At 41.5% G+C, this 19,347-nt stretch overlaps 1 protein-coding gene across 2 annotated transcripts in view; it reads right to left on the bottom strand.

The window, feature by feature from the left end:
• C6H10orf90 (chromosome 6 C10orf90 homolog) overlaps window positions 1-18,496 on the bottom strand; it is a 66,831-nt gene extending 48,335 nt beyond the window's left edge. Inside the window, exon 1 of one of the 2 annotated variants that reach the window (XM_065066734.1) lies at window positions 18,210-18,496. In XM_065066734.1, coding sequence (XP_064922806.1) covers window positions 18,210-18,486 — 277 coding nt within the window. In that variant the 5' untranslated portion in view covers window positions 18,487-18,496. The remainder of the gene's footprint in view (window positions 1-18,209) is intronic. The other variant, XM_065066735.1, reaches the window with a different exon arrangement.
• Window positions 18,497-19,347: the final 851 nt, after the last annotated feature.

Here is a 19,347-nt window from a genome sequence, read left to right as displayed (position 1 = left end):
TTGGCAGTTACAGTTTCAGTGGCTCAAAGATATAAAATACAGTCTCATCGATGTGTAAGATCAGAAGTAATTAGCCCCTATATGGTAAAGTTATCAGTTAGAAACTAGATTCCATCTGGGGACTTTCTGTAATGATGCCTCAGGGACAACTGAGACGGGACCTCTGACTTACATGATTTGGAAGGGACTGAGACCTAATTAAATCTGCAAAGATGCAGTAACCACAGTAAAAGGGATTTTAAAATAGGAAATGTATTCCCTTCCTCTAAACAAACTAAGTATATTACACTCTGGAATAGTAAGAGAATTAATCAAAAGACAGTGAGCAAACAGCTGCTGTGCGGCTGCCAAATAGAAGATGATACAGGATTTTACAGAACTGAAGAATATTTATTAAGAATTGAAGAATATTAAATAGTTCTTTTTCTAAGGGTAAGGTTTTATTTAATGGTGAAAACCAAACACACACTCCCCATTGTAAACCCAAGAGAGTATGTTTCTTAAAATGTTTCTCCAAATGCATAAGTTATAATAAACTGATTTCTTTAACTAAATAAAAACTCATTCTCTTAAAGAAATAATATACAATTTACTTTTTCAAACATTACAAAAAAAAAAAAAACCCAGATTCGCAGCTTTTCAAAGAGGCATACAGAGAGCTATTATATTTTTGCTACTGAGTTCCATAAAGCACTTACCATTTTCTATTTTCTTAAAAAGGCTCGGCAATTTGTACTGGAGAAATGAAACATTTTAAGTTAGCTCCTCAGCAATGATTGCCTCATTTACATGAGCTATTTTCTCCCAAGGAAAAAAAAAAAAGAATCACTATCTGATATTAACATTTTTCTACCATAGCTCAATACTCTGCATTTTGTCAGTGCAGACCTGGATCATTAAAGCCTGGGAAAGTATTTTAAGGCCATGAACTATGAGTGGAGCAACAGAAATATACTGATCTCAAAAAGAAGAGAGCACTGAGATGACATATGTAAGTTTACATGCTTCGTCATGCTGCTTAAAAAAAGACTAATTAAATCATAGAATCACTGAATGGTTTGGGTTGGAAGGGACCCTAAAGATCATCCAGTTTCAACCGTCCACCAGACCACAGAATCCCAGAGTGTCAGGGGTTGGAAGGGCCCTGGAAAGCTCATCCAGTGCAATCCCCACATGGAGCAGGAACACCCAGATGAGGTTACACAGGAAGGTGTCCAGGCGGGTTGGAATGTCTGCATAGAAGGAGACTCCACAACCCCCCTGGGCAGCCTGGGCCAGGCTCTGCCACCCTCACCAGGAAGAAGTTTCTTGTCAAATTTAAGTGGAACCTCTTGTGCTCCAGTTTGTACCCATTACCCCTTGTCCTGTCATTGGTTGTCACCGAGAAGAGCCTGGCTCCATCCTCCTGACACCCTTTATATATCTGTAAACATTAATGAGGTCCCCCCTTAGCCTCCTCTTCTCCAAACTCAAGAGCCCCAGCTCCCTCAGCCTTTCCTCACATGGGAGATGCTCCACTCAAAGCCCCATCCAACCTGACCCAGGGACAGGGCATCCACAGCTTCTCCGGGCAGCCTGTTCCAGGGCCTCACCACCCTCGTGGCAAAGAATTTCCTCCTTATATCTAAACTAAATCTACCCTCTTCCAGCTTAAATCCATTAACCCTTGTCCTGTCACCACATGCCCTGAGAAAAGGTCCCTGTCCAGTTTTCTTGCAGGCTCCCTTTAGGTACTGGAAGGCCTCCCCTTGAAATGGCATCTAACTCATATGTAGGCAGGGCAATGCTGAAAAAAGTTACCATCTAGCCAAAAACTTCAGTGTTTTTTTTCTATATTTGTAAATTATCTTAGAAATAATTTGATCCTTGCACATTTATTTTATAAAAGAATCATCTTCAGCCATTCCTGAGTCAACTCAGCATTTTAATCTACCATAAAACGCCTGTGAAATTATACATTATTTGAGATTGCCTGTAGAACTGTGAAGCCAATACTCCTTATTTCAGCCAGACTTGGTGAAAGGATATCAAACCAAGAATCCAGCTATAAATACATTATCCCATACAACACATCCACTGTTAACTGTACAACATCTAAAAGCATGTTATTAGCACGATGACCAAGACCATTCATTTAACAAGAGCCCCATACGAACCATCCACCAACAGTAAAGAAGTCACCATGGCATCTCACTGGGGACATACAGAGCTATCATAACTCAAACGCTGCCCTGGGGATCTTCTGTGAAAATGAACCAGCCACCATTAGCATTTCAGAGTGGATTAGTGTTTTCCTTTAACTACAGCGCACACACGAAATGGTTTCTCCTCTGGACAGCAGGTTCTACACTATTTGGTGTGATCCACATGTCGTTTCTGTGGATAGCTATCTGTGCACAATGCAGTTCCAGCAGCACCTATATCGAACTTCAGTGGGCTCTTTCTTTACATGAGGAGAAAGCGTAACCACTTTGATTTTAGTAGAAGAGCACGACGAGCTTGATGGCTAGTCAATCACCATGAGAAAAATCAACAACTATCTGAATGCTCGAATATTTCAAGCCTCCAAGTGACCTTTTGAGAGGATTTCGGTTTGAAAATACAATATGAGGAAAAGCTATGGATTTTAGAATTCATCTTATATCCAAAGCCTTTGCTAAATGTCTCTTAGAGATCACTAGAAATGTAAAATAAACAGCAGGGGGATCAAAGGTGAGAAAAGAAGAGTCAAGGAAAGGTGGGCTGGTGTCCAGCCGGTGATCTGGGTCAAGCAACATGCATAACTATTTGTCTTAGATTATGTGTGTTGGAAATTCTACTCAGGTTTCTGAGGGAGAGCAACCTCTCCTCACATAGTGAGTTAGACAAACTGGGAAAGACAGAGGTGGACACAACAAAGAAGAAAACCCTCACAAAAAAAATAGTCCCAGCCTAATAGAGCAGTTCCTGTGCAGGAAAATGAAATGGAAATAAGAGAAAGGCTTTTACTGGGAAAAACCTGGCAACTAAGGAGGAGGCCTGCAAAGGAAGCTCCATCTACACCAGAATAGAACAGCACCGTTAATGCTTTTAAAGCTGAGAGAGTTTCCTTGTGATGTGGTGGCGGTTGAGTTGTCCCCCCCACTCCCTTAGACTTGCCCACCCCACCTCTCCAAGCTAAAAGCTGGGAAAAAGTGGGTTATAAAAGCCTCTTTATCTTTGGGCAGAGTGGAGAGAGAGTCTCAATTTAAAATAGATTGCAAACAACAGTGAACCCAAGGAAGACTGCATCTACACCTGGAGCATACTGCATTTACACCTGGAGCGTACTGCATTTACACCTGGAGCGTACAAATAGCAACAGAGGTAATACTGTGTGAGTTCAAATAAAAATACATAGCGTAGAAGTGCTGAGTAATCCAGAATGCTTGCTTTCAAAAAGGGATATTGATATCACAGGCATTTCAGAAATATGATGGGATTAAGACAAATCAGTGGACAGTATGAAAAAAGAAGTCAGTATAAATTATATGGAAATAAGAGAAGACCAGGCTGACAAAGGAGCAGAGCCAAGAATCAAGGAAAATATACAGGAAATTAGGTAAATAAACTAAACATACACAGCAGAACTTCAAAATCTTCATAAGCTGGATTTCTATGCTAAAACAGCAGAAGTATATTAAGAACTGCTATTGTTCCAGAACATCCCAGGAAAGGAACCATTACCGCAAAATACTGACACTAGATAACTTGGGACTTGTCAGCAAAAGTCAAAAAAAAAGCAGCAAAGTAGTGGAGATCTACTAAAATCATAAACGGCTTTCAAAAGATGCATAGAAAGATGCATGGGGAGATGTGAAACTACTGGGTACATGCACACATTTTAGAAGATATTATTTGCACAAATAAATAGTGAACCAGGATCCGAATAATGATGTAACCGGATCCTTGCTCGGATGCAGTGTTGTTGTTAGGTCCCCATCACAGGGCTGCCACGAAAGACACTGTGAGCATCCTTGAGAGATATTTAGGAAAATAAGACCTTAAAAAATAATGCAAAAGGTGTGTGGTGTTTTTGTTGTTATTATTATGAGTTTGTTTGGGGGGTTTGGGGAGAGGTATTGTTCTTTTGGGCTCTTTTTTTCTTCTTTTCTTCACAGATCAGAATTTTTTGCTGCTATTCAAAGCCACAATGACAGTAAATATACACAGGTACCTGGTATACTGCAAGTATTAATGACTGAGCAACTGCAGTGTTTTACCATGGGATGACCCACCTTTCACATACAGTCTGCAAGAAAATTCCACCCTTTCTAATGAGTGAGTTGTTCAAATAACTGTTATTCAATTATTTTAGTATGTATAGATTGCCAAATCCTCAACAAAAGCAGTTCATAGCTGCTGTTCTCTCTGATGTATATTTACAGAAGAATTCAATAAATTAACAAAACAGAAGCGAGTTTAGAGGTTGCACTTCAAACTTACATGTGCGAAAACAACACGCTCTGGGCTGAAGAAGAAATCTCTGTTCTAAAACAAAAGCGGAGCTGTATATTGAAAAACAAAGCAGCACATTCAAGGCTTTTGCCCATCCCATACCATGGGAGGATAGTCCCGAGAACAAGGTCATGAGTTTCATAGTCTGTATTGCTGTTTGGAAGCAATGACAGATTTATTGTAAAGAGTTTCCAGCATCAGCAGTGAGGTCACCATGCCCCAATAGATAGAAAGTGTTCACCTACCTGTAACTTTATTACAGTTGCAGGCTAAACATTTCCTTACCCAGACCTTTGGCTTGAGAAAACATCTATTTACCTTATAAAGCTGGAGTTCTGCATCAACGTTCAGCTAATTGGAGGTTTACTGTCATTAATTTAGATAATACACATTCATCTCGCAAAAAATAGCTTCTAGCAACTTCTTTAATTTAACCTTTCTTCTAGCCTTCTCTTTTTTTAAGTGTCACACAACTAGCAATTCAATACTCACAAATGACCTCCCATGCCCCAGTTGTGCCATAACAATCAATGGTAGAAAATTCATAAAACAGATTAAATTCTACAGTGTTTGCTTTGATGAATTAGTGGAATTTCTTCCCTTTAGCTGCTCAGAGTATCTTTGATTTTTAGCTGAGTGCACTGCATTGGAAAGAGTCAACTAGAGATATACTGTATTTTTGCTACTTACATGGCTGTAATGGAAAGAGAGGCACAGCATCCATTGCACTAAAGCTGGCTTTTAAACACTTTTGCTGTTTATCTCTTTTCCTCATATATTTCTTCAAGTAGTGAGATAAGAACTGCCCATGACAAAGTGTTTCTGTATGAAATTTGAGATGATTACAGTATATGATAATGATTATACTTTCACACCATGCCAGAATGAGGCACAACCCAGGATCATTTTTCCACAAAGCTTTAAGGGTGGCAAATGATCCCAACGTAAAAGATTAACTCCATCACTGCAAATCACATAACATGTTTTGTTCAAGGTAAGAATTATTATTCACCATTTAAATTAAGGATTGCAAGGGAAATTCATTCTGAGCTTTTTCCATTTCCCTCATACACACAATTTGGCTAATGAACCAAGAAGCCAATTAGTAAAACATCTCAATTTATAGCAGGTTGAGGTAATCTTTAGCCAGGGCACAGTTAAAACTCCCGCACTGTGAAAAGAAGACTTTTCATCTTCAGAAGCAGCACTGTGGAGTTAATGAGCCCTCTTAATTCAAAGCATCAGCAATGACACTATTTGCCCAAAGACAGAGACTTCACCTCCCACCTGCCAGGAAGCAGCAGAATCTGCATGAAATCTTGACACACACCCCGTGTTTTCTTTCTGTTGACATTTTGTGGATCTTTGTGTATTTTGGCACATGGGTGTATCATCCACGGTGGTGCGTGGCAGAGGTTGGATGCCCATGTGGAGCTGTGGTTTTTGGAGAAGCTTCACCTTCATGTAGCAGTTGTCCTCTTGCACTCTCACCACCAGGCCTCAGTTTTGCACCTAAGGTGTTGTGCTGAAGACTTTCTCCTAGTCTGCAGCCCTACTCATTGAGTAGGGGGCCTCAGGCTGATCAGAACCTGTGCCTTGAGCATACCTGACAGGGACTAACCCAGAGGCCACCTTCCAGTTCCAGCACTGAGCCAGGGTGTCCTGTGGGGTGTCTGTCCCATGAACCAATGCCAAAAGTCTCATACTTCAGAGGAAAAAAAATAAAATCAAAATATTTGAGCATTCAGAGAAGACAGGAGGCTGAAGGGACAGTGCTCAAATGGGCTAACGGGGAGGGCAGATCTCAACTCCCACCTTCTTCCCACTTGCTGGGATCCACAGCCCAAATCCGCGCCTTCATGTCAGGTGTTTCAACTAGTTTCTCTAGTTATGAGTAAATAGCTCATTAAAGGGCTGAAAAACTAGGAGATGGACTCTAGATCTGAGATCCAGAAGTGCGTTTTCCCAGAACAAACCCACAGCCGTGCTGGAGGGTGGGATAGATATTAACAGAACACAGTGTTCATGGGATAAAAGAAAGCACATATAAGAATAGGGGAGGCAACCCCCTGCTCAAAGGAAATATTTGCTCCAGTGACTGTTCATGCATTTTGCACTATCAAAAAGTGCTTTACTAAAGTACCTTAAAAAAATAAGAATTGAGAACTGCAGTGCAGACATTCCCTTCTGCTGCTGCAAAACCAACACAGGCAGCACTGTGTTTTATAAGACAGAATATACCCTTGTTTGTTAAAACACATTTCTTCCAGGGGGTTTCCATCCTATTAGCACCTGTTTCTTAACATTGTGCTCTCACCCTTGGTTAAACTGGTTAAAAATATATGTTTTATACCAGAGAGGTGTGTGTGCACAAGTGCAAGATGTGCATCAATTGCTTCTTCCCCTTTTAAATCATATCAAATCCTTACACATCTGCCTAGGACCCCAAAAGATGTCCCATCTCCCAGCCTTCCTACCTCTTCTCACATACCTCAACCCTTGGCATCCAGAAGTCAAACCCAATCCCACCTCTTCATGCATCAGCCCGACTACCCTGCAGCTAATGGGGGTGTCTCAGAGGAGGAGCTCACCTGGGCTGGACGAGAGGAAGAATCACGGGGGTACAGTGAGGACCTCTACAAGATAAGGGTATTTTTTTGAGGTACTGCCTGTATAAAGGTATTTAGCTCACACAGCTCAGTTAAGGGTTGGACTTGATGATCTCTGAGGTCTTTTCCAACCCAGTCAATTCTGTGATTCTGTGACTCTACAAAGGCATTTGGGAGCAACACATCCCATGTTCTAGTAGCACTTCACAGTTTGGGAATCCCAGGTTTTGAGGAATTTCATTCAGCAGAAGAGCACTTCCAGGGGTGATCCTCTGCTGATCCTCCTCCTTGCAATCAGCCTGTGCAACACCCATTGGAAAAGGAGAGAATTAAGAGAAGCAAAGCACTTACACTGGAAGTGGAGCCTGCCTGACACATGCACATTTAACGAGTCCCAGAATCGGGCACGATTCAGAAGTTGTGTATAGACAGACTCAGATTGCTACAAACATGGAGTGCAAGAAATAATTTGAACTACTCAAACATTATTGAGCTGCAATCAACTAATCACTTAGGAAAAAGACCAAGAGTCACGATCAGCTTAATGTAAACATCTTTTCAGCATGCAATAATAGGCAAAAAGGAAAACAAGTATTAGACTGCATAAGGAACAGAATGCATTATGGAAAGTAAAGTAGCACTAAAAATAACGTAGTGGTTTGCTGAAGTACTGCGTCTACTACTGATTCTTGTCTGTAAAATTTTAAGGGGATTTAAGTATATCTGTTATATTTAGCCTTTATGTACTAGATGCTCTTATAGCAAGAATTTGGAAGCAGGCAATAAATACCGGAGGCTTTGTATTTAAATTCAGTGCATCAATAACCACAACTTTGCTGAAAAAATACTTAATTCAGATTCAACCAAGGGTTCCTCTGAGGCTTGGGCTCGATTTAATGCTAGGTGGTAGAAGTCAGGCACTTGCTTTTTCCTTGGAATAGTATAGAAAAAGGAGAATGAATTTGTCTTTATTTACAGCAATGGTAATATTATGAGAAGCATGAGACTTGGTAATTGAGTCAGGAGTAGAACTGGAAGTCTCCTGTGACAGTCGGTAATTGTCAGAGCTCCAACTAAATTCAGCAGACACAGATTCGAATAATATTTTGAATGCCTGGATAGTACCTGTATCAAACCTGGCCTCTGGACCTCCAGAGATTCGCTTCTCACTGTATTTTGGTCCTTCCATTTTAATACAGCAAGTATTAACCAGAAAACTGAATGGGTAATTCTCTTCTTCATGCTTTAAAAATATTTCATATGTAAGCGCATAAAAAATTCCATCCCCTGGCAACTGTGAGATTCTTACTTGAAATGGTGATGGGAAAGACGGGGATCCAGGAATGTTAGAGTCAAGCAAGGATTCTGGGGGTGTGAAATTGTTGGCAATTATGTCTGATCACCGGGTGCACATGTTTTTGCTGAATGTGTTCAGATTTCAGAATGTGAATGTGTTCAGAATTGGGCTGAAATATTACGGAATTCCAGGAGCCCTGATTAAAACACACAGTGCTGAAGACACATGTACTGCAGGGAGACTCGGGAGCCCAGGGAGAGCTCCGCACGAGCCAGAAGTGTCAGGCACCAGAACAAATTAAAGAAATGAATCGTCTCGGGAAATATTACTGCTGGTTTCCAAAAACAAGCTGAAACGCGGTTGCTACCTGAGGAGCACAAAGGGGAAGAGAAACAACATTAACAGCAATACAGCGGAATTTGGATGTGAGTAAGAGGCAGAGCAGCTCGCTGAAGATCCAGACAGTAAATGAGCATAGATGATTAAGACCAAGCCATTACGCAGGAACCTGCTGTGATCATCTATGGGCTGGAAGGCTTGGAAAGGCAATCCCAGCAGATAATGCCCCTTGCTCCCTCTTTTTTAGCTGCTTCTCACAAACCTGAGACTGCATTTACCAGCCTGGACCATGCAGACAGCAGCACAAGTTTCCTTGCAGCCCGTTGAGCTGCTCCTCAGGTTTATCCCCCCTGGCTCTTTCTGACTTTTTTGCTGCCTGATGTGGACGGGATCCTGGAAGGAACCCCCAAAACGGCTCTTTAGCTTCACACAAGCCCCACATTCAGCCCTCTTTCCTTGGACGCATCCCCTGCGTGGTGCCATTTATTCAGGGAGAGGTTTGGGGGTAATAACGCAATTTTGAGGCCACGGACTTGCCCCAGGCAGGTGCTGCAGGAGCTGCAGTTCTGCACCCTGCACCAGCCTGATGTGGTGAAAGCAGCAGATGCTATACCAGAAGGGGCCCTTCTCACAGCCCCCAAGGAGCCCTGAGCAAGAGAAGAGCCCCTGGTTTTATGGAAGGGGGCTCAGAGACCCATTTACAAGCCCTTTTATCTTTCCACCTGCAAGAGAAAAGGGACCTGCGGTGGTGTTTGGCTCGCACTCTCACATCCTCCTCCCACATACAACAACAGAGTCAGCCCACATTTCCCCCAGGAGAGAAGTACATGAAAGCGATTGCTAATAGCTCAGCTGCTGGAGAACGGCTCCTTGTGCTGCCGAGTGAGGTTCTGGCTTTGGGCAGCGTGGAAATTGCCACCAACCATACAAAGACAAGTCGAGAGGCCAACGCAGATGGCTGCCCAACAATCTGGGTCTCCTGCCTCCTCAGAGGATGCAAAGAGGAAATCAAATCTTATTTAATGATCTCACGTTGCCACTGGGAACATGGTATCAAGGTGGTGATATAAGTGTGGTTGTAATGAGTCCCTGGGCCACAGCTGCATTTTGCACTTAAGGCAAGGACTTCAGCCCTCTGGGTGAGGAACAGAAGATCTTTTCCCCAAACACAAAAGTACTTATCTTCTAAGCACAGAAGCATCTTTATGCTATCTTGCTCATAACCTTGAGATTAATTTGCTCTTCATTAAGGTTTGGAGGTGATATCATGGCAGTTTCCTTTTAAAGAGATTTATTTTACAGCTACGTTGTTAGTTTGTATTCTGAAATCTCAGCTACAAGACTCCACGGTCTTGGGAATTAATGTACTAAATTTCTGCTCCTCAGACTATACTACCTTTTTTTTTTTTTTTTGTCAAATATAGTATTGTACATCAGTAATAATATAAGGCACTAACATTATGTCTATTGTGTGTGTGTCCTCAGCTTTCTGCTCCTCCTCTGCCTCTCCGGATATTATCAACTCTCCTTTTCTGCATTCTACATCAACGGGCATAATACAAACAAAAACTCTCCTCACACCTGCCTTGAATGTGGATGTTTTGGGTAGAGCATATTTACATGTACATCAGAAAGCACTATTTTCCTCCCTTTTACAGTTTCCTTAACATGAACAATTAAACTTCTATGCTGATTGAATACCAGTGTATCCCAGCATTTCAAGATCTAATCTAACCTAAAACAGCTTATGTTTTAAATATGCCTTTTTTTTTTTCCTCCTCCCAAAGGATTCCAGTGTCTTTCAGAAGCTGCAGTCATACAATGATTAAAAATAAGCTCTTTCTGGAGCAGTCAGTAGAAGGCATATTGATAACTTGCCTTCACTACTCATTTCCATGGAGGAAAAGAGGGAAATCTGAACTAAGCACAGCAGCTAAATGTCAACTGATGGCACAGGAAATCTGTGGGATGCTCAGAACACAGTAAATACATTGCAGAGAAGTAAATAAAGGTATTTTTGGTGCACAAAGATTGCATTGCTCCAAAAGGTGTGCTCTTTTGGAGTATGCTAAATCTAACACCTCGTTCATCAAGTTATGATCTCCCCTAGATGCAAAATACCCCCAGTTGTTGATGACCTACTCATCTTCTACCACCAGTGTCCATACACCACCAAAAACAGTCAAGAAAAGCAGCATAAAATATTAAGTATCTATAAACAGAGATGAACTCCTAGAAATTGTCACTACCTATGGCCAGGTTCACTTGGATGCAAGAACAAGGCTCACATTCACTCCCATTAATATTTCTAGTCAAAGCTTAAAGAACAGTAAAATAAACTAAGCTATAACAGAAAATACATAATAGCAGACAGATAAACAGTTATTATATCTCCAACTTTCCATCACATGATGGTGGTTTAAGATCTTTTTCAAAAGGGCTTAGGGCTCCCCGAATTCAGAGGGCTGGGAAACACTGGCCTGCGAGATAAACTGCACTGGCCCTGACATGTGCTGCATATTCCCAATACATCTGGACTGGAGTTGGAATTAAAATTCATATTGCAGCAGCAATTAAAAGACAGAACTAGGTCATGAGCTGTTGTTTAAGGCACTGTGCAGGCAAAGAAAGAGGAAAAAAAAAAGCCCAAAGCAAGCAGCATTTGCCCTAAAAAATTCAGTGTTGAGAAATTCAGAAATAGGAGATAACAAAAAGGGGAGGATGCAACAGGAAAATAAGAGTTTGGGTAATTTAGCTACGTCATGCTACGCGCTCACCTTTTCACCAAGGAATGACTGTTACCGCAGGCACTTCTCAGTTTGAATTATGATAATTTTGGGAGAGGGCAGTGGATGGTTGAACTGGTGATGCTCAGCACCCACCCAACGCTCACCGGGGCGTTTGGCCCTGTACCCACGGGCCAGTGCTGCGCACGTGGGACGTTTCTTCACGCCTACGTACAGCATTGTTTGAAAAGCCATTTCTGTGGCTGGAAGATTTTTATAAAAGAAACCATAGCAACCCTCCTAAATCTACTGGAGCAGCCGTTCACAATTTGCTATGTCCATTCTGGTATGCAGCTTTTTCTTTTTCCCCTCATTAAGTTCGGTATCACCATCCAACTATTTTATTCTATATGGAAAGGATTGTATGAGAGATATATCCACAAAGCACTCAATGGTATATCACATTCAGTGTGACGATGCACTTTGTATTGTCCGCGTCCTATTCTAGATGTAGGAAGTGAGAATGAAATCGCATTGCTTCAATTCCCTTGTTAAAACTGCGCTTAGAGATTTTGTGCTGTTATCTGCGGGCTGGCACAGAACCCGACTGCAGACTGCTTTTCTGGTTTAGCGATACTTCACACTATTACTAATGAAGGTGAGCACCTGCCTTCAATTTAACAGGTGACTCATTTTCATCCACTCAGTCACATGAGCAAAAAGGTGGTGGAAAGAAACTTTAGCAAATCCAGAACCAGCCAACTAGTTGTTGATTAAACCTCGCTTGCAGTATAATTCAGCCTAAATTGTGACCTTTTAATATAAACTGACTACACAGGAAAAAAGTACCCTCCTTATGTAAGGCTTTGTGAGGCAACATCACCTGTTAAAGCTGGATATTACTGAAAAAAGGAAATAATTATTTTGTATACATTTCAAAGATAGTCCTCACTACCCACAAGAGCTGTGGGTATATTCTTTTGACTCAATTCTTCATCTTCCAAAAGACACTCAAAATAACCTGCAACAATTAATTTCATCACTGTTCATTGTCTGTTTGTTCTGCACCATTACATCCTCTATCCCTTAAAAAGCCTGCACTGATGCTCTTTAATCACCAGAAAGGTTTATATAAAGACAAAGACATATTTTTAGTTGTTTGTGCGACATCCCTAAGCAGGACCCTAATTACTAACAGTAACGCACCATCAACAAGGCAGGATACAACGCTCAGTGAAAGGCTGTGTGTGCTTTGCAGGGAGCGCAAGAAAGATTGCGCATGTTCAAAACAGACAGTGGTCAACACCGTATGCCCAACAGTACTTGAAGCTGAATTTTCCCATTTGCTCCTGGTGGACTGTCAGGTGCCAGGCAGCGCCACGGGAGGGGGTCGCAGCCGTGGTTCCACGCCAAGAACAAAGCTCTCGGGAAATGTGTTGCCAGGAAAGGCAAAACCAACAAAAATGACAAAGCAGCTGCTACAAAAACCCAACACGGTATCATTCAGAGTAATTCACACAGATCGCTTGATTTTGACAGTGACTGAAAAGGTTTTTTAAGATTCACCTACAACTGAAGTGAGGATCTTGCCAGTAATAGATTAACTCTTTTATCAACTCAGGAAACAATTAAAGACTTGGTTGAAAGATAAGATATTCCGCTCTGGTGCCACTGGTGCCTCAAACCATGGAAATATCAAACAGTTTCCAAAAGTTATTCATTACCGTACCAGTTAGAAGGAGACTCTAGTATCTCATAATATTCCTAATGTAGCCTTTCTGAATGTAAGCAAATTATACTTTAAAAAATGTTTAAAAAAAATCAAAGGGTTTAACCTTTGCAAGCATCCCATGATTTACTGCTCATAATGCCAGAGATCATTCTGAAAGACAACACTGCCAACTAATGAAGGAAAATGAAGACACTTCCAGCTAATTGCCCTCACAGCACAATGCAGCAACATGTAGTGTAGACAAGTCAGTTCTTGAAGGCTGTGAAATGAAAAGTTTTCAGTCAGTATATTTTACTCATCTACTGTAGTCAATTCAGGCCGTTAGGAGACACTTCATTTGTCAGACGCAGCTACGTGACAAGGCTGTGGCATGGACCCTCAATATACCTTATGGCTTCGGTTTCATCAAAAGCAGTTGCCTGTTAGTAATTACTGTTAGCCACTAGGTGACAGTTCAGTAATTGTCATTTAAATACATTAAGGCTGACATTCAGGTTCTGATCTTCCCTTTCTGTAGCTCTGAATGATTAAGTAGAATCACAGAATCATTATGGTTGGAAGAGACCCTCAGGATCATTGAGTCCAACCATAACCTAACTCTAGCACTAAACAATGTCCCTAAGAACCTCATCTAAATGCCTCTTAAACACCTCCAGGTATGGTAACTCCACCTGCAATTCAACCTGAAAATGGTTTGGGGCGCTCTCCTCTTGTCCCTTACCTGTTCTTCTGCTCAAGAAATCAAATCTTCCTTGGACATCACGAGGTGTCACTACAGGGTGCACACAGACACACGCAACCCAAACAAAACAAACCAAAAAGGCACCCAACCAACAAACAAAAAACCCCACAAACAAACAAACAAACTGGTCAGAAGCTTGACCAATTCCTGAACCGATTACCCCACCGGCAGGAAGAAATGCACTTTCCCAAAGAGCTACTCAATTAAAAACTTGAGGATGAATCTTTCATGCATGAATTTTACAAGCCATGGGAAGTATGACTGACATGTTACACCATCACACACGACCATGATTAATGCATGTTGCACACCACTGACTGTCATCCAAGACAGGTTTGGGCCAGGGACCGCACACGTCGGTTTGAGTGTGACTGTCCTCTGCTCACCTCTCCCTCCCTGCACAGACACAGAGGCAGCAATGTCACATGAAACAAGAGCAATGCTGTCTGAAAGAAGCCTTGAAACATGCCCTGGGGACATATCAGCTTGGGGCTGGGCTGCAGAAAGGACTGCTGCTCCTCCACACACAACAGGATTTACAAAGGAACAGAAGAAAGAACAAAGAACAGAAAGAAAGAACAAAGGAACAGAAGAAGAACAATTAAAACCTTTATTATAAGAAGTCTTCGTGCATTACTGTTTTACTTGTGCTGTTGTCCTATTTAATATGTATAATCATACCAGCTCAGCTTTTCCACTTAGAAGCCTCTAGGCAGCTAGTAATAAAAGCATATAATTAAGGTCATTGTGCTGGTTTAGTCTTTTTTTAAGGTTAAAGACCAAACTGAGTCATCCACAATATCTCATGGTTCCCTTCTGCTGGGGACTGGTTCCTGGACACACACGTGGCACTGCTATCCCCACAAATGTGACAAGTCCCACCACAAGGACACACCAAACCACAGGACCCATCTCCAGGCCCTGCTGTGTTAGCTCAAGTTGGCTCCATGGCTTTGAGCTGAGAGACCGGTAAAGTAAGCGGGTGACGTTCAGCCGGCGCTGGGCTTTCCCACGGCCACGTCCCAGACCTTGCTCAACCTGCGCGCTGGCTTTTCCAGTCTTTCTGCTTCCTCTGCCACGGACTCCCAGACAGCAGCAAAACAACAGCTAGAAAATTCCCTCTACTGGTACTTAACTTGCCTTTTATTTTGTGCACTGCTTGGGCTTAGAAGGGGAGGTCGGTATAATCTCAAATATCTTATTCTATCTTAGTTACCATTTACGCAAGTTTTGCAATGGAAGCTCTAAGCAGGAAACCTCAGTACCCTTCCATATTGATACAGCAAAGTCCATCAGCCGCAGCCATGCCACAATGCACGGCCTTTGTGTGACCAACCCCAAAAGGAGCAAAATAAATCTTGCAGAAAGAAGGGAATGCTGCCAAACTGCAAAGAACCTGCTCTTAGCATCGCTCACCGGGTGCACACCCACAGCTTTGCTATCGCAGAGCTTCAAACCTGGGGAAGGAGTGGAGACCGCGCATCCCCTGCCCGCTCGCTGGGTGGGAAGCGAGGAGACATGGGCATCCTCTAATGAAGAGACACGAGGATGGCATATTGGTGATTACACGAGACGCCTCTTGCTGTACTTAGTTTGTATGCACAAAAAAAACCACAAGTCAAACAAAAACCAGGCTGTTCCAAATTGCTGCACGCATGAGTGGAACCATTCTAAAGCACATTTTTAGACTTTTCAATAAATTTGCATGAACATCCACCTCTAAAACTCACAAAACGCAGTAAAAATTAAAACGAGCACCTGACCTCTACTCATTATCAGAACAAGATCCTTAAAAAGAAAAACACAAATAACAATGCATGTGATGTTTTTCTTATTTTTTTTTTTTATAATTCAAAGGAGAACGTATGTAGAAAAATGTACCCTCACATTAATGTGCAACCAGTGCTTGTGGGGTTGTACAAGGATTGGGGATTAACCCCATGGGTAGGGGTCAGGGGACAGAAAGAGACTTGCCTGGAGAGACTTAATGCTCCTGCTGGGATATCTCATTTTTATATATATATATATATACACATACACACACACATACATATACACACACATCTCATTTGCAAGTACAAAACACCAAAATCTTTGCCATGTATCGAAACTTGGTAAGGAATAATTTTTTCATTCAACACAACAACCAAAAAACCAACAGATACTTAAGATCAACATGACTTATCTGTATGTTTTATATACCACCTGGAACCACCATCTGTTGCATTTTTACTTCATTTCTACTTTGGGCCCTTCAGGGCACACACAATAGAACATTTCCACAGAGCAATGACTGTGATGGTCACAGGTAATGCTGATATCCACGCAACCTCCGCTGGCATCCGGCACAAACACAGGTTGACACCTTGCAGAGCACCTGGACTGTTCATGACTATTTATACTTCTCGACCCCATTGCACCAAAAGCTTTTAGGTAATTAGTTTCCCCTCATTAAGAGATGTGGTGCCTGGGGAAGGGCACACAGATGCTCCCAAGCCCTGTCCTGGATTACAGGGGTGGGAAGCTCAGAAGAGCCAGGCTGGGCTGATGAGGAGGCCAACAAAACCACCACGTTTATACAAATGTGTTATTGCCAACATAGAACTGCAGGTATTTTTGGGGCAAGGTCAGAGACCATAACAGCAAGGAAAAAGAATATTCACAGGACATCACCACAAAATCCATTATTTAAGTCAGAGAGATGAACAGTATTTATCAACATCAATGTTATGGCGGCCTAAATGTACTTCATGAGACACCAGGTGTCACAGTGAATTTTTGCTAAAGTTCCACCCTATCCTAAAAGAACCCAAGTTTATATACCTCACGTACAAAAAATAATCCACAAATACAATCAACATGGTGAGTAGTGCTATTCCACTACAAGCACATCTCTACTAAAATATATGGGGTTTGTATCTCCTTACTGACACGTCTAATGCATTATTCCATGCCTCTTTTATACTTTTAAAAGCAAACCAGATATTTGGTAAAGTCTAATTTAATATTATCGCTAATGCATTCAAACACTTCGCTAAAAACTGTGTTGCTAAAATTACATTACAGAAAAGAACAGGTAAAAGAGACACTGTTATCTCCTTGAAAAATATGGGCCTTCTGCTACAGATCCTACTGATGTGAATCTACTGAAAGCAGCAGGATTACTTATGTGAATAAGGATTACTCCCATGATTAAGGAGTGCAGGATTACATCCATTGTTTGCATATCTGCTGTTATTTACATATCCCTATTTTCACTTCTTGTTATTTTTTCTTAAAACACAGGGCATTTAATTGCTGTTAGCACTAGATATCATTATGCTGTACTCCTATCCCTTCAAAATTTGACTGTCTTTATGAAGTCTAATAAAATGCTTTTATAATCAAAACAAAGAAAATAAAGTAGAAGCAGCAGAATCTGGACTGTATAATTAAGAACAAACAAATAAAAAGAGAGCTCGTTATCCACAATCAAAACTCATTTGCAACTCATTACACATTCACACTCCCATCCATGGCCTCTGCTCTGGGATGCTGATTATGTACATCACGTTTTTAAGTGTGCCAAGCAGTGAGTTACCTGAGGGTTCTCAAGCAATGCTGATAGTGTCTCTACCTGATAAACAATTGCAACAAATAGTATAATAGGTATACTGATAATGAATAATAAAGCAAAACATTTTGATGCTTTTCACCTTATAAAGAAGTGCTAAGTCTCACCTTATGCTTTACATATGAAACTTATCTCCTTCGGAAACCTGGGGAAGTTACCTTTTCAACTACTTAATGGTACAACAGAATAGTTAATGCATGGTAAGAATGTTATGCAGGTCTCAGTTCCTGTTCCCAACCCAGAAATGCATTTAGCTGAATAAAGAGCAACAACACAAGCGACACTTAAAACAGAGTATTAACATTTGCTATGAAAAATAACACACATTCCTTCAGAGTCTCCAGTTTGACACTGAATTACATTAGTCCCAGTTTTGTTTTTGAAAATTCAGACCTGGATCATAAATATGTTTTGTTTTAGTAGCGTGAAAATGTAAATAAGCCAAGTTAATTTAAGAAGGCTTGATCATAACTTCAGTGCCAGCTCTGTATATATTGTTTACATGCTTTTGAGAGTTAAAGATATCGCGTGCCTTTTTAGGCTTCTTTAAGTCATTTCAAAAGCAAAAAGAATGCGGTGTTTTTGGGAAGACTAGTAAAACGTTGCACATTATAGTTACCATAAAACGAAAGCTTGCAATGGATTCAGGAAACATCAAAAGTTGCACCAACTTACCGAAGCAACCCGTTGTCTTCCAAGAGGAGCAGCTTATGGTCAGGTACATTTGAGTTACAAAAGACCGTGTTTCCCGGGTCCATTTCGCACAAGGCTGAACCTGCAAAGCCAGCCGGCCGTGTCGGGCGCAGCGGACACAGGGAGGGTTCCCGCCTCCCGACGGCATTTCGGTGACTCCGCGGGGACGTGTGACGGCCCGAGCGCGGCCGGGCCGGCTGCCACTTGTTGCAATGGTAACAGGGAAAGCCAGGACCTGCCCCCCGGGCTGCGAGAGCATAAATAATTCATCTCCTCCACCTCCCCGCATTAGCATGCTGCTCAGGCAGCTCCGATGAAGCAATTCATCCCCTCCTTTGTCTCCAGGAAAAAGCTGGCTGGATTAATGAGGGTTATCAGTGATGATAAAACCTAGGCCTGCTGATTTATTTAGTCTGATTGGTTAGAATTTGTGCCCCTAAACACAGGTTTTCGGGCCGGAATATCAAAGCAGTTGTGCATCCTCAACCTTAGGCGGGTGTGGGTTGTTTGGCTACAGCAACAATATCCAGCTACAGCACATGAATGTTTCATTTTCTTGACTCAAATATTGAAGCTGGGCTCTGCTCCTGAGTGCTTCTCAAGCAAAGTTGAGAGGAAATCTCCAAGCATGCTGCTCACACGTGCTTCTCTGCATATTTCTGTAATGACCTCTCATGCTACTAAATAGCTAACACCTGGCTTCCAAAACCTTTGTCTTCTAAGCACAAGATATGGCAAAACCCTCCACAAATTTATAATTTGCCTTTTTACAAAAATAGCCACACATTGCAGTGTTATTTTTAAAAGATGGTTTTGAAAGTGATATTTTCCAATGTGCTATTTTCATTTTTATTTGAAGTTTTTTAGATAATTAGCAGTAGAACCGTTAGGTTCCTTAATGTTTACCATCTAGGAGTCTACAATGACAGTAACAACAACAACGATAAATTGATCATGATTCTGATTAATTGCTCACAAAACTGATAATTGAACACAATGAAGGATTTTTAATCAATTACCTATGTAGCTACACGATGCTTAAACACAGATTTTACCATTTCAGCTGATACTGCCAAGAAGAGCAGTGGAATACTGTATTCATTTTGGTATCCATATTCTA

Source organism: Columba livia, chromosome 6 (genome assembly GCF_036013475.1).
Source record: "Columba livia isolate bColLiv1 breed racing homer chromosome 6, bColLiv1.pat.W.v2, whole genome shotgun sequence".
Lineage (NCBI taxonomy): Eukaryota > Metazoa > Chordata > Aves > Columbiformes > Columbidae > Columba > Columba livia.
Note: the sequence above shows the minus strand (reverse complement) of the source record. Positions and strands in the feature narration are given on the sequence as shown.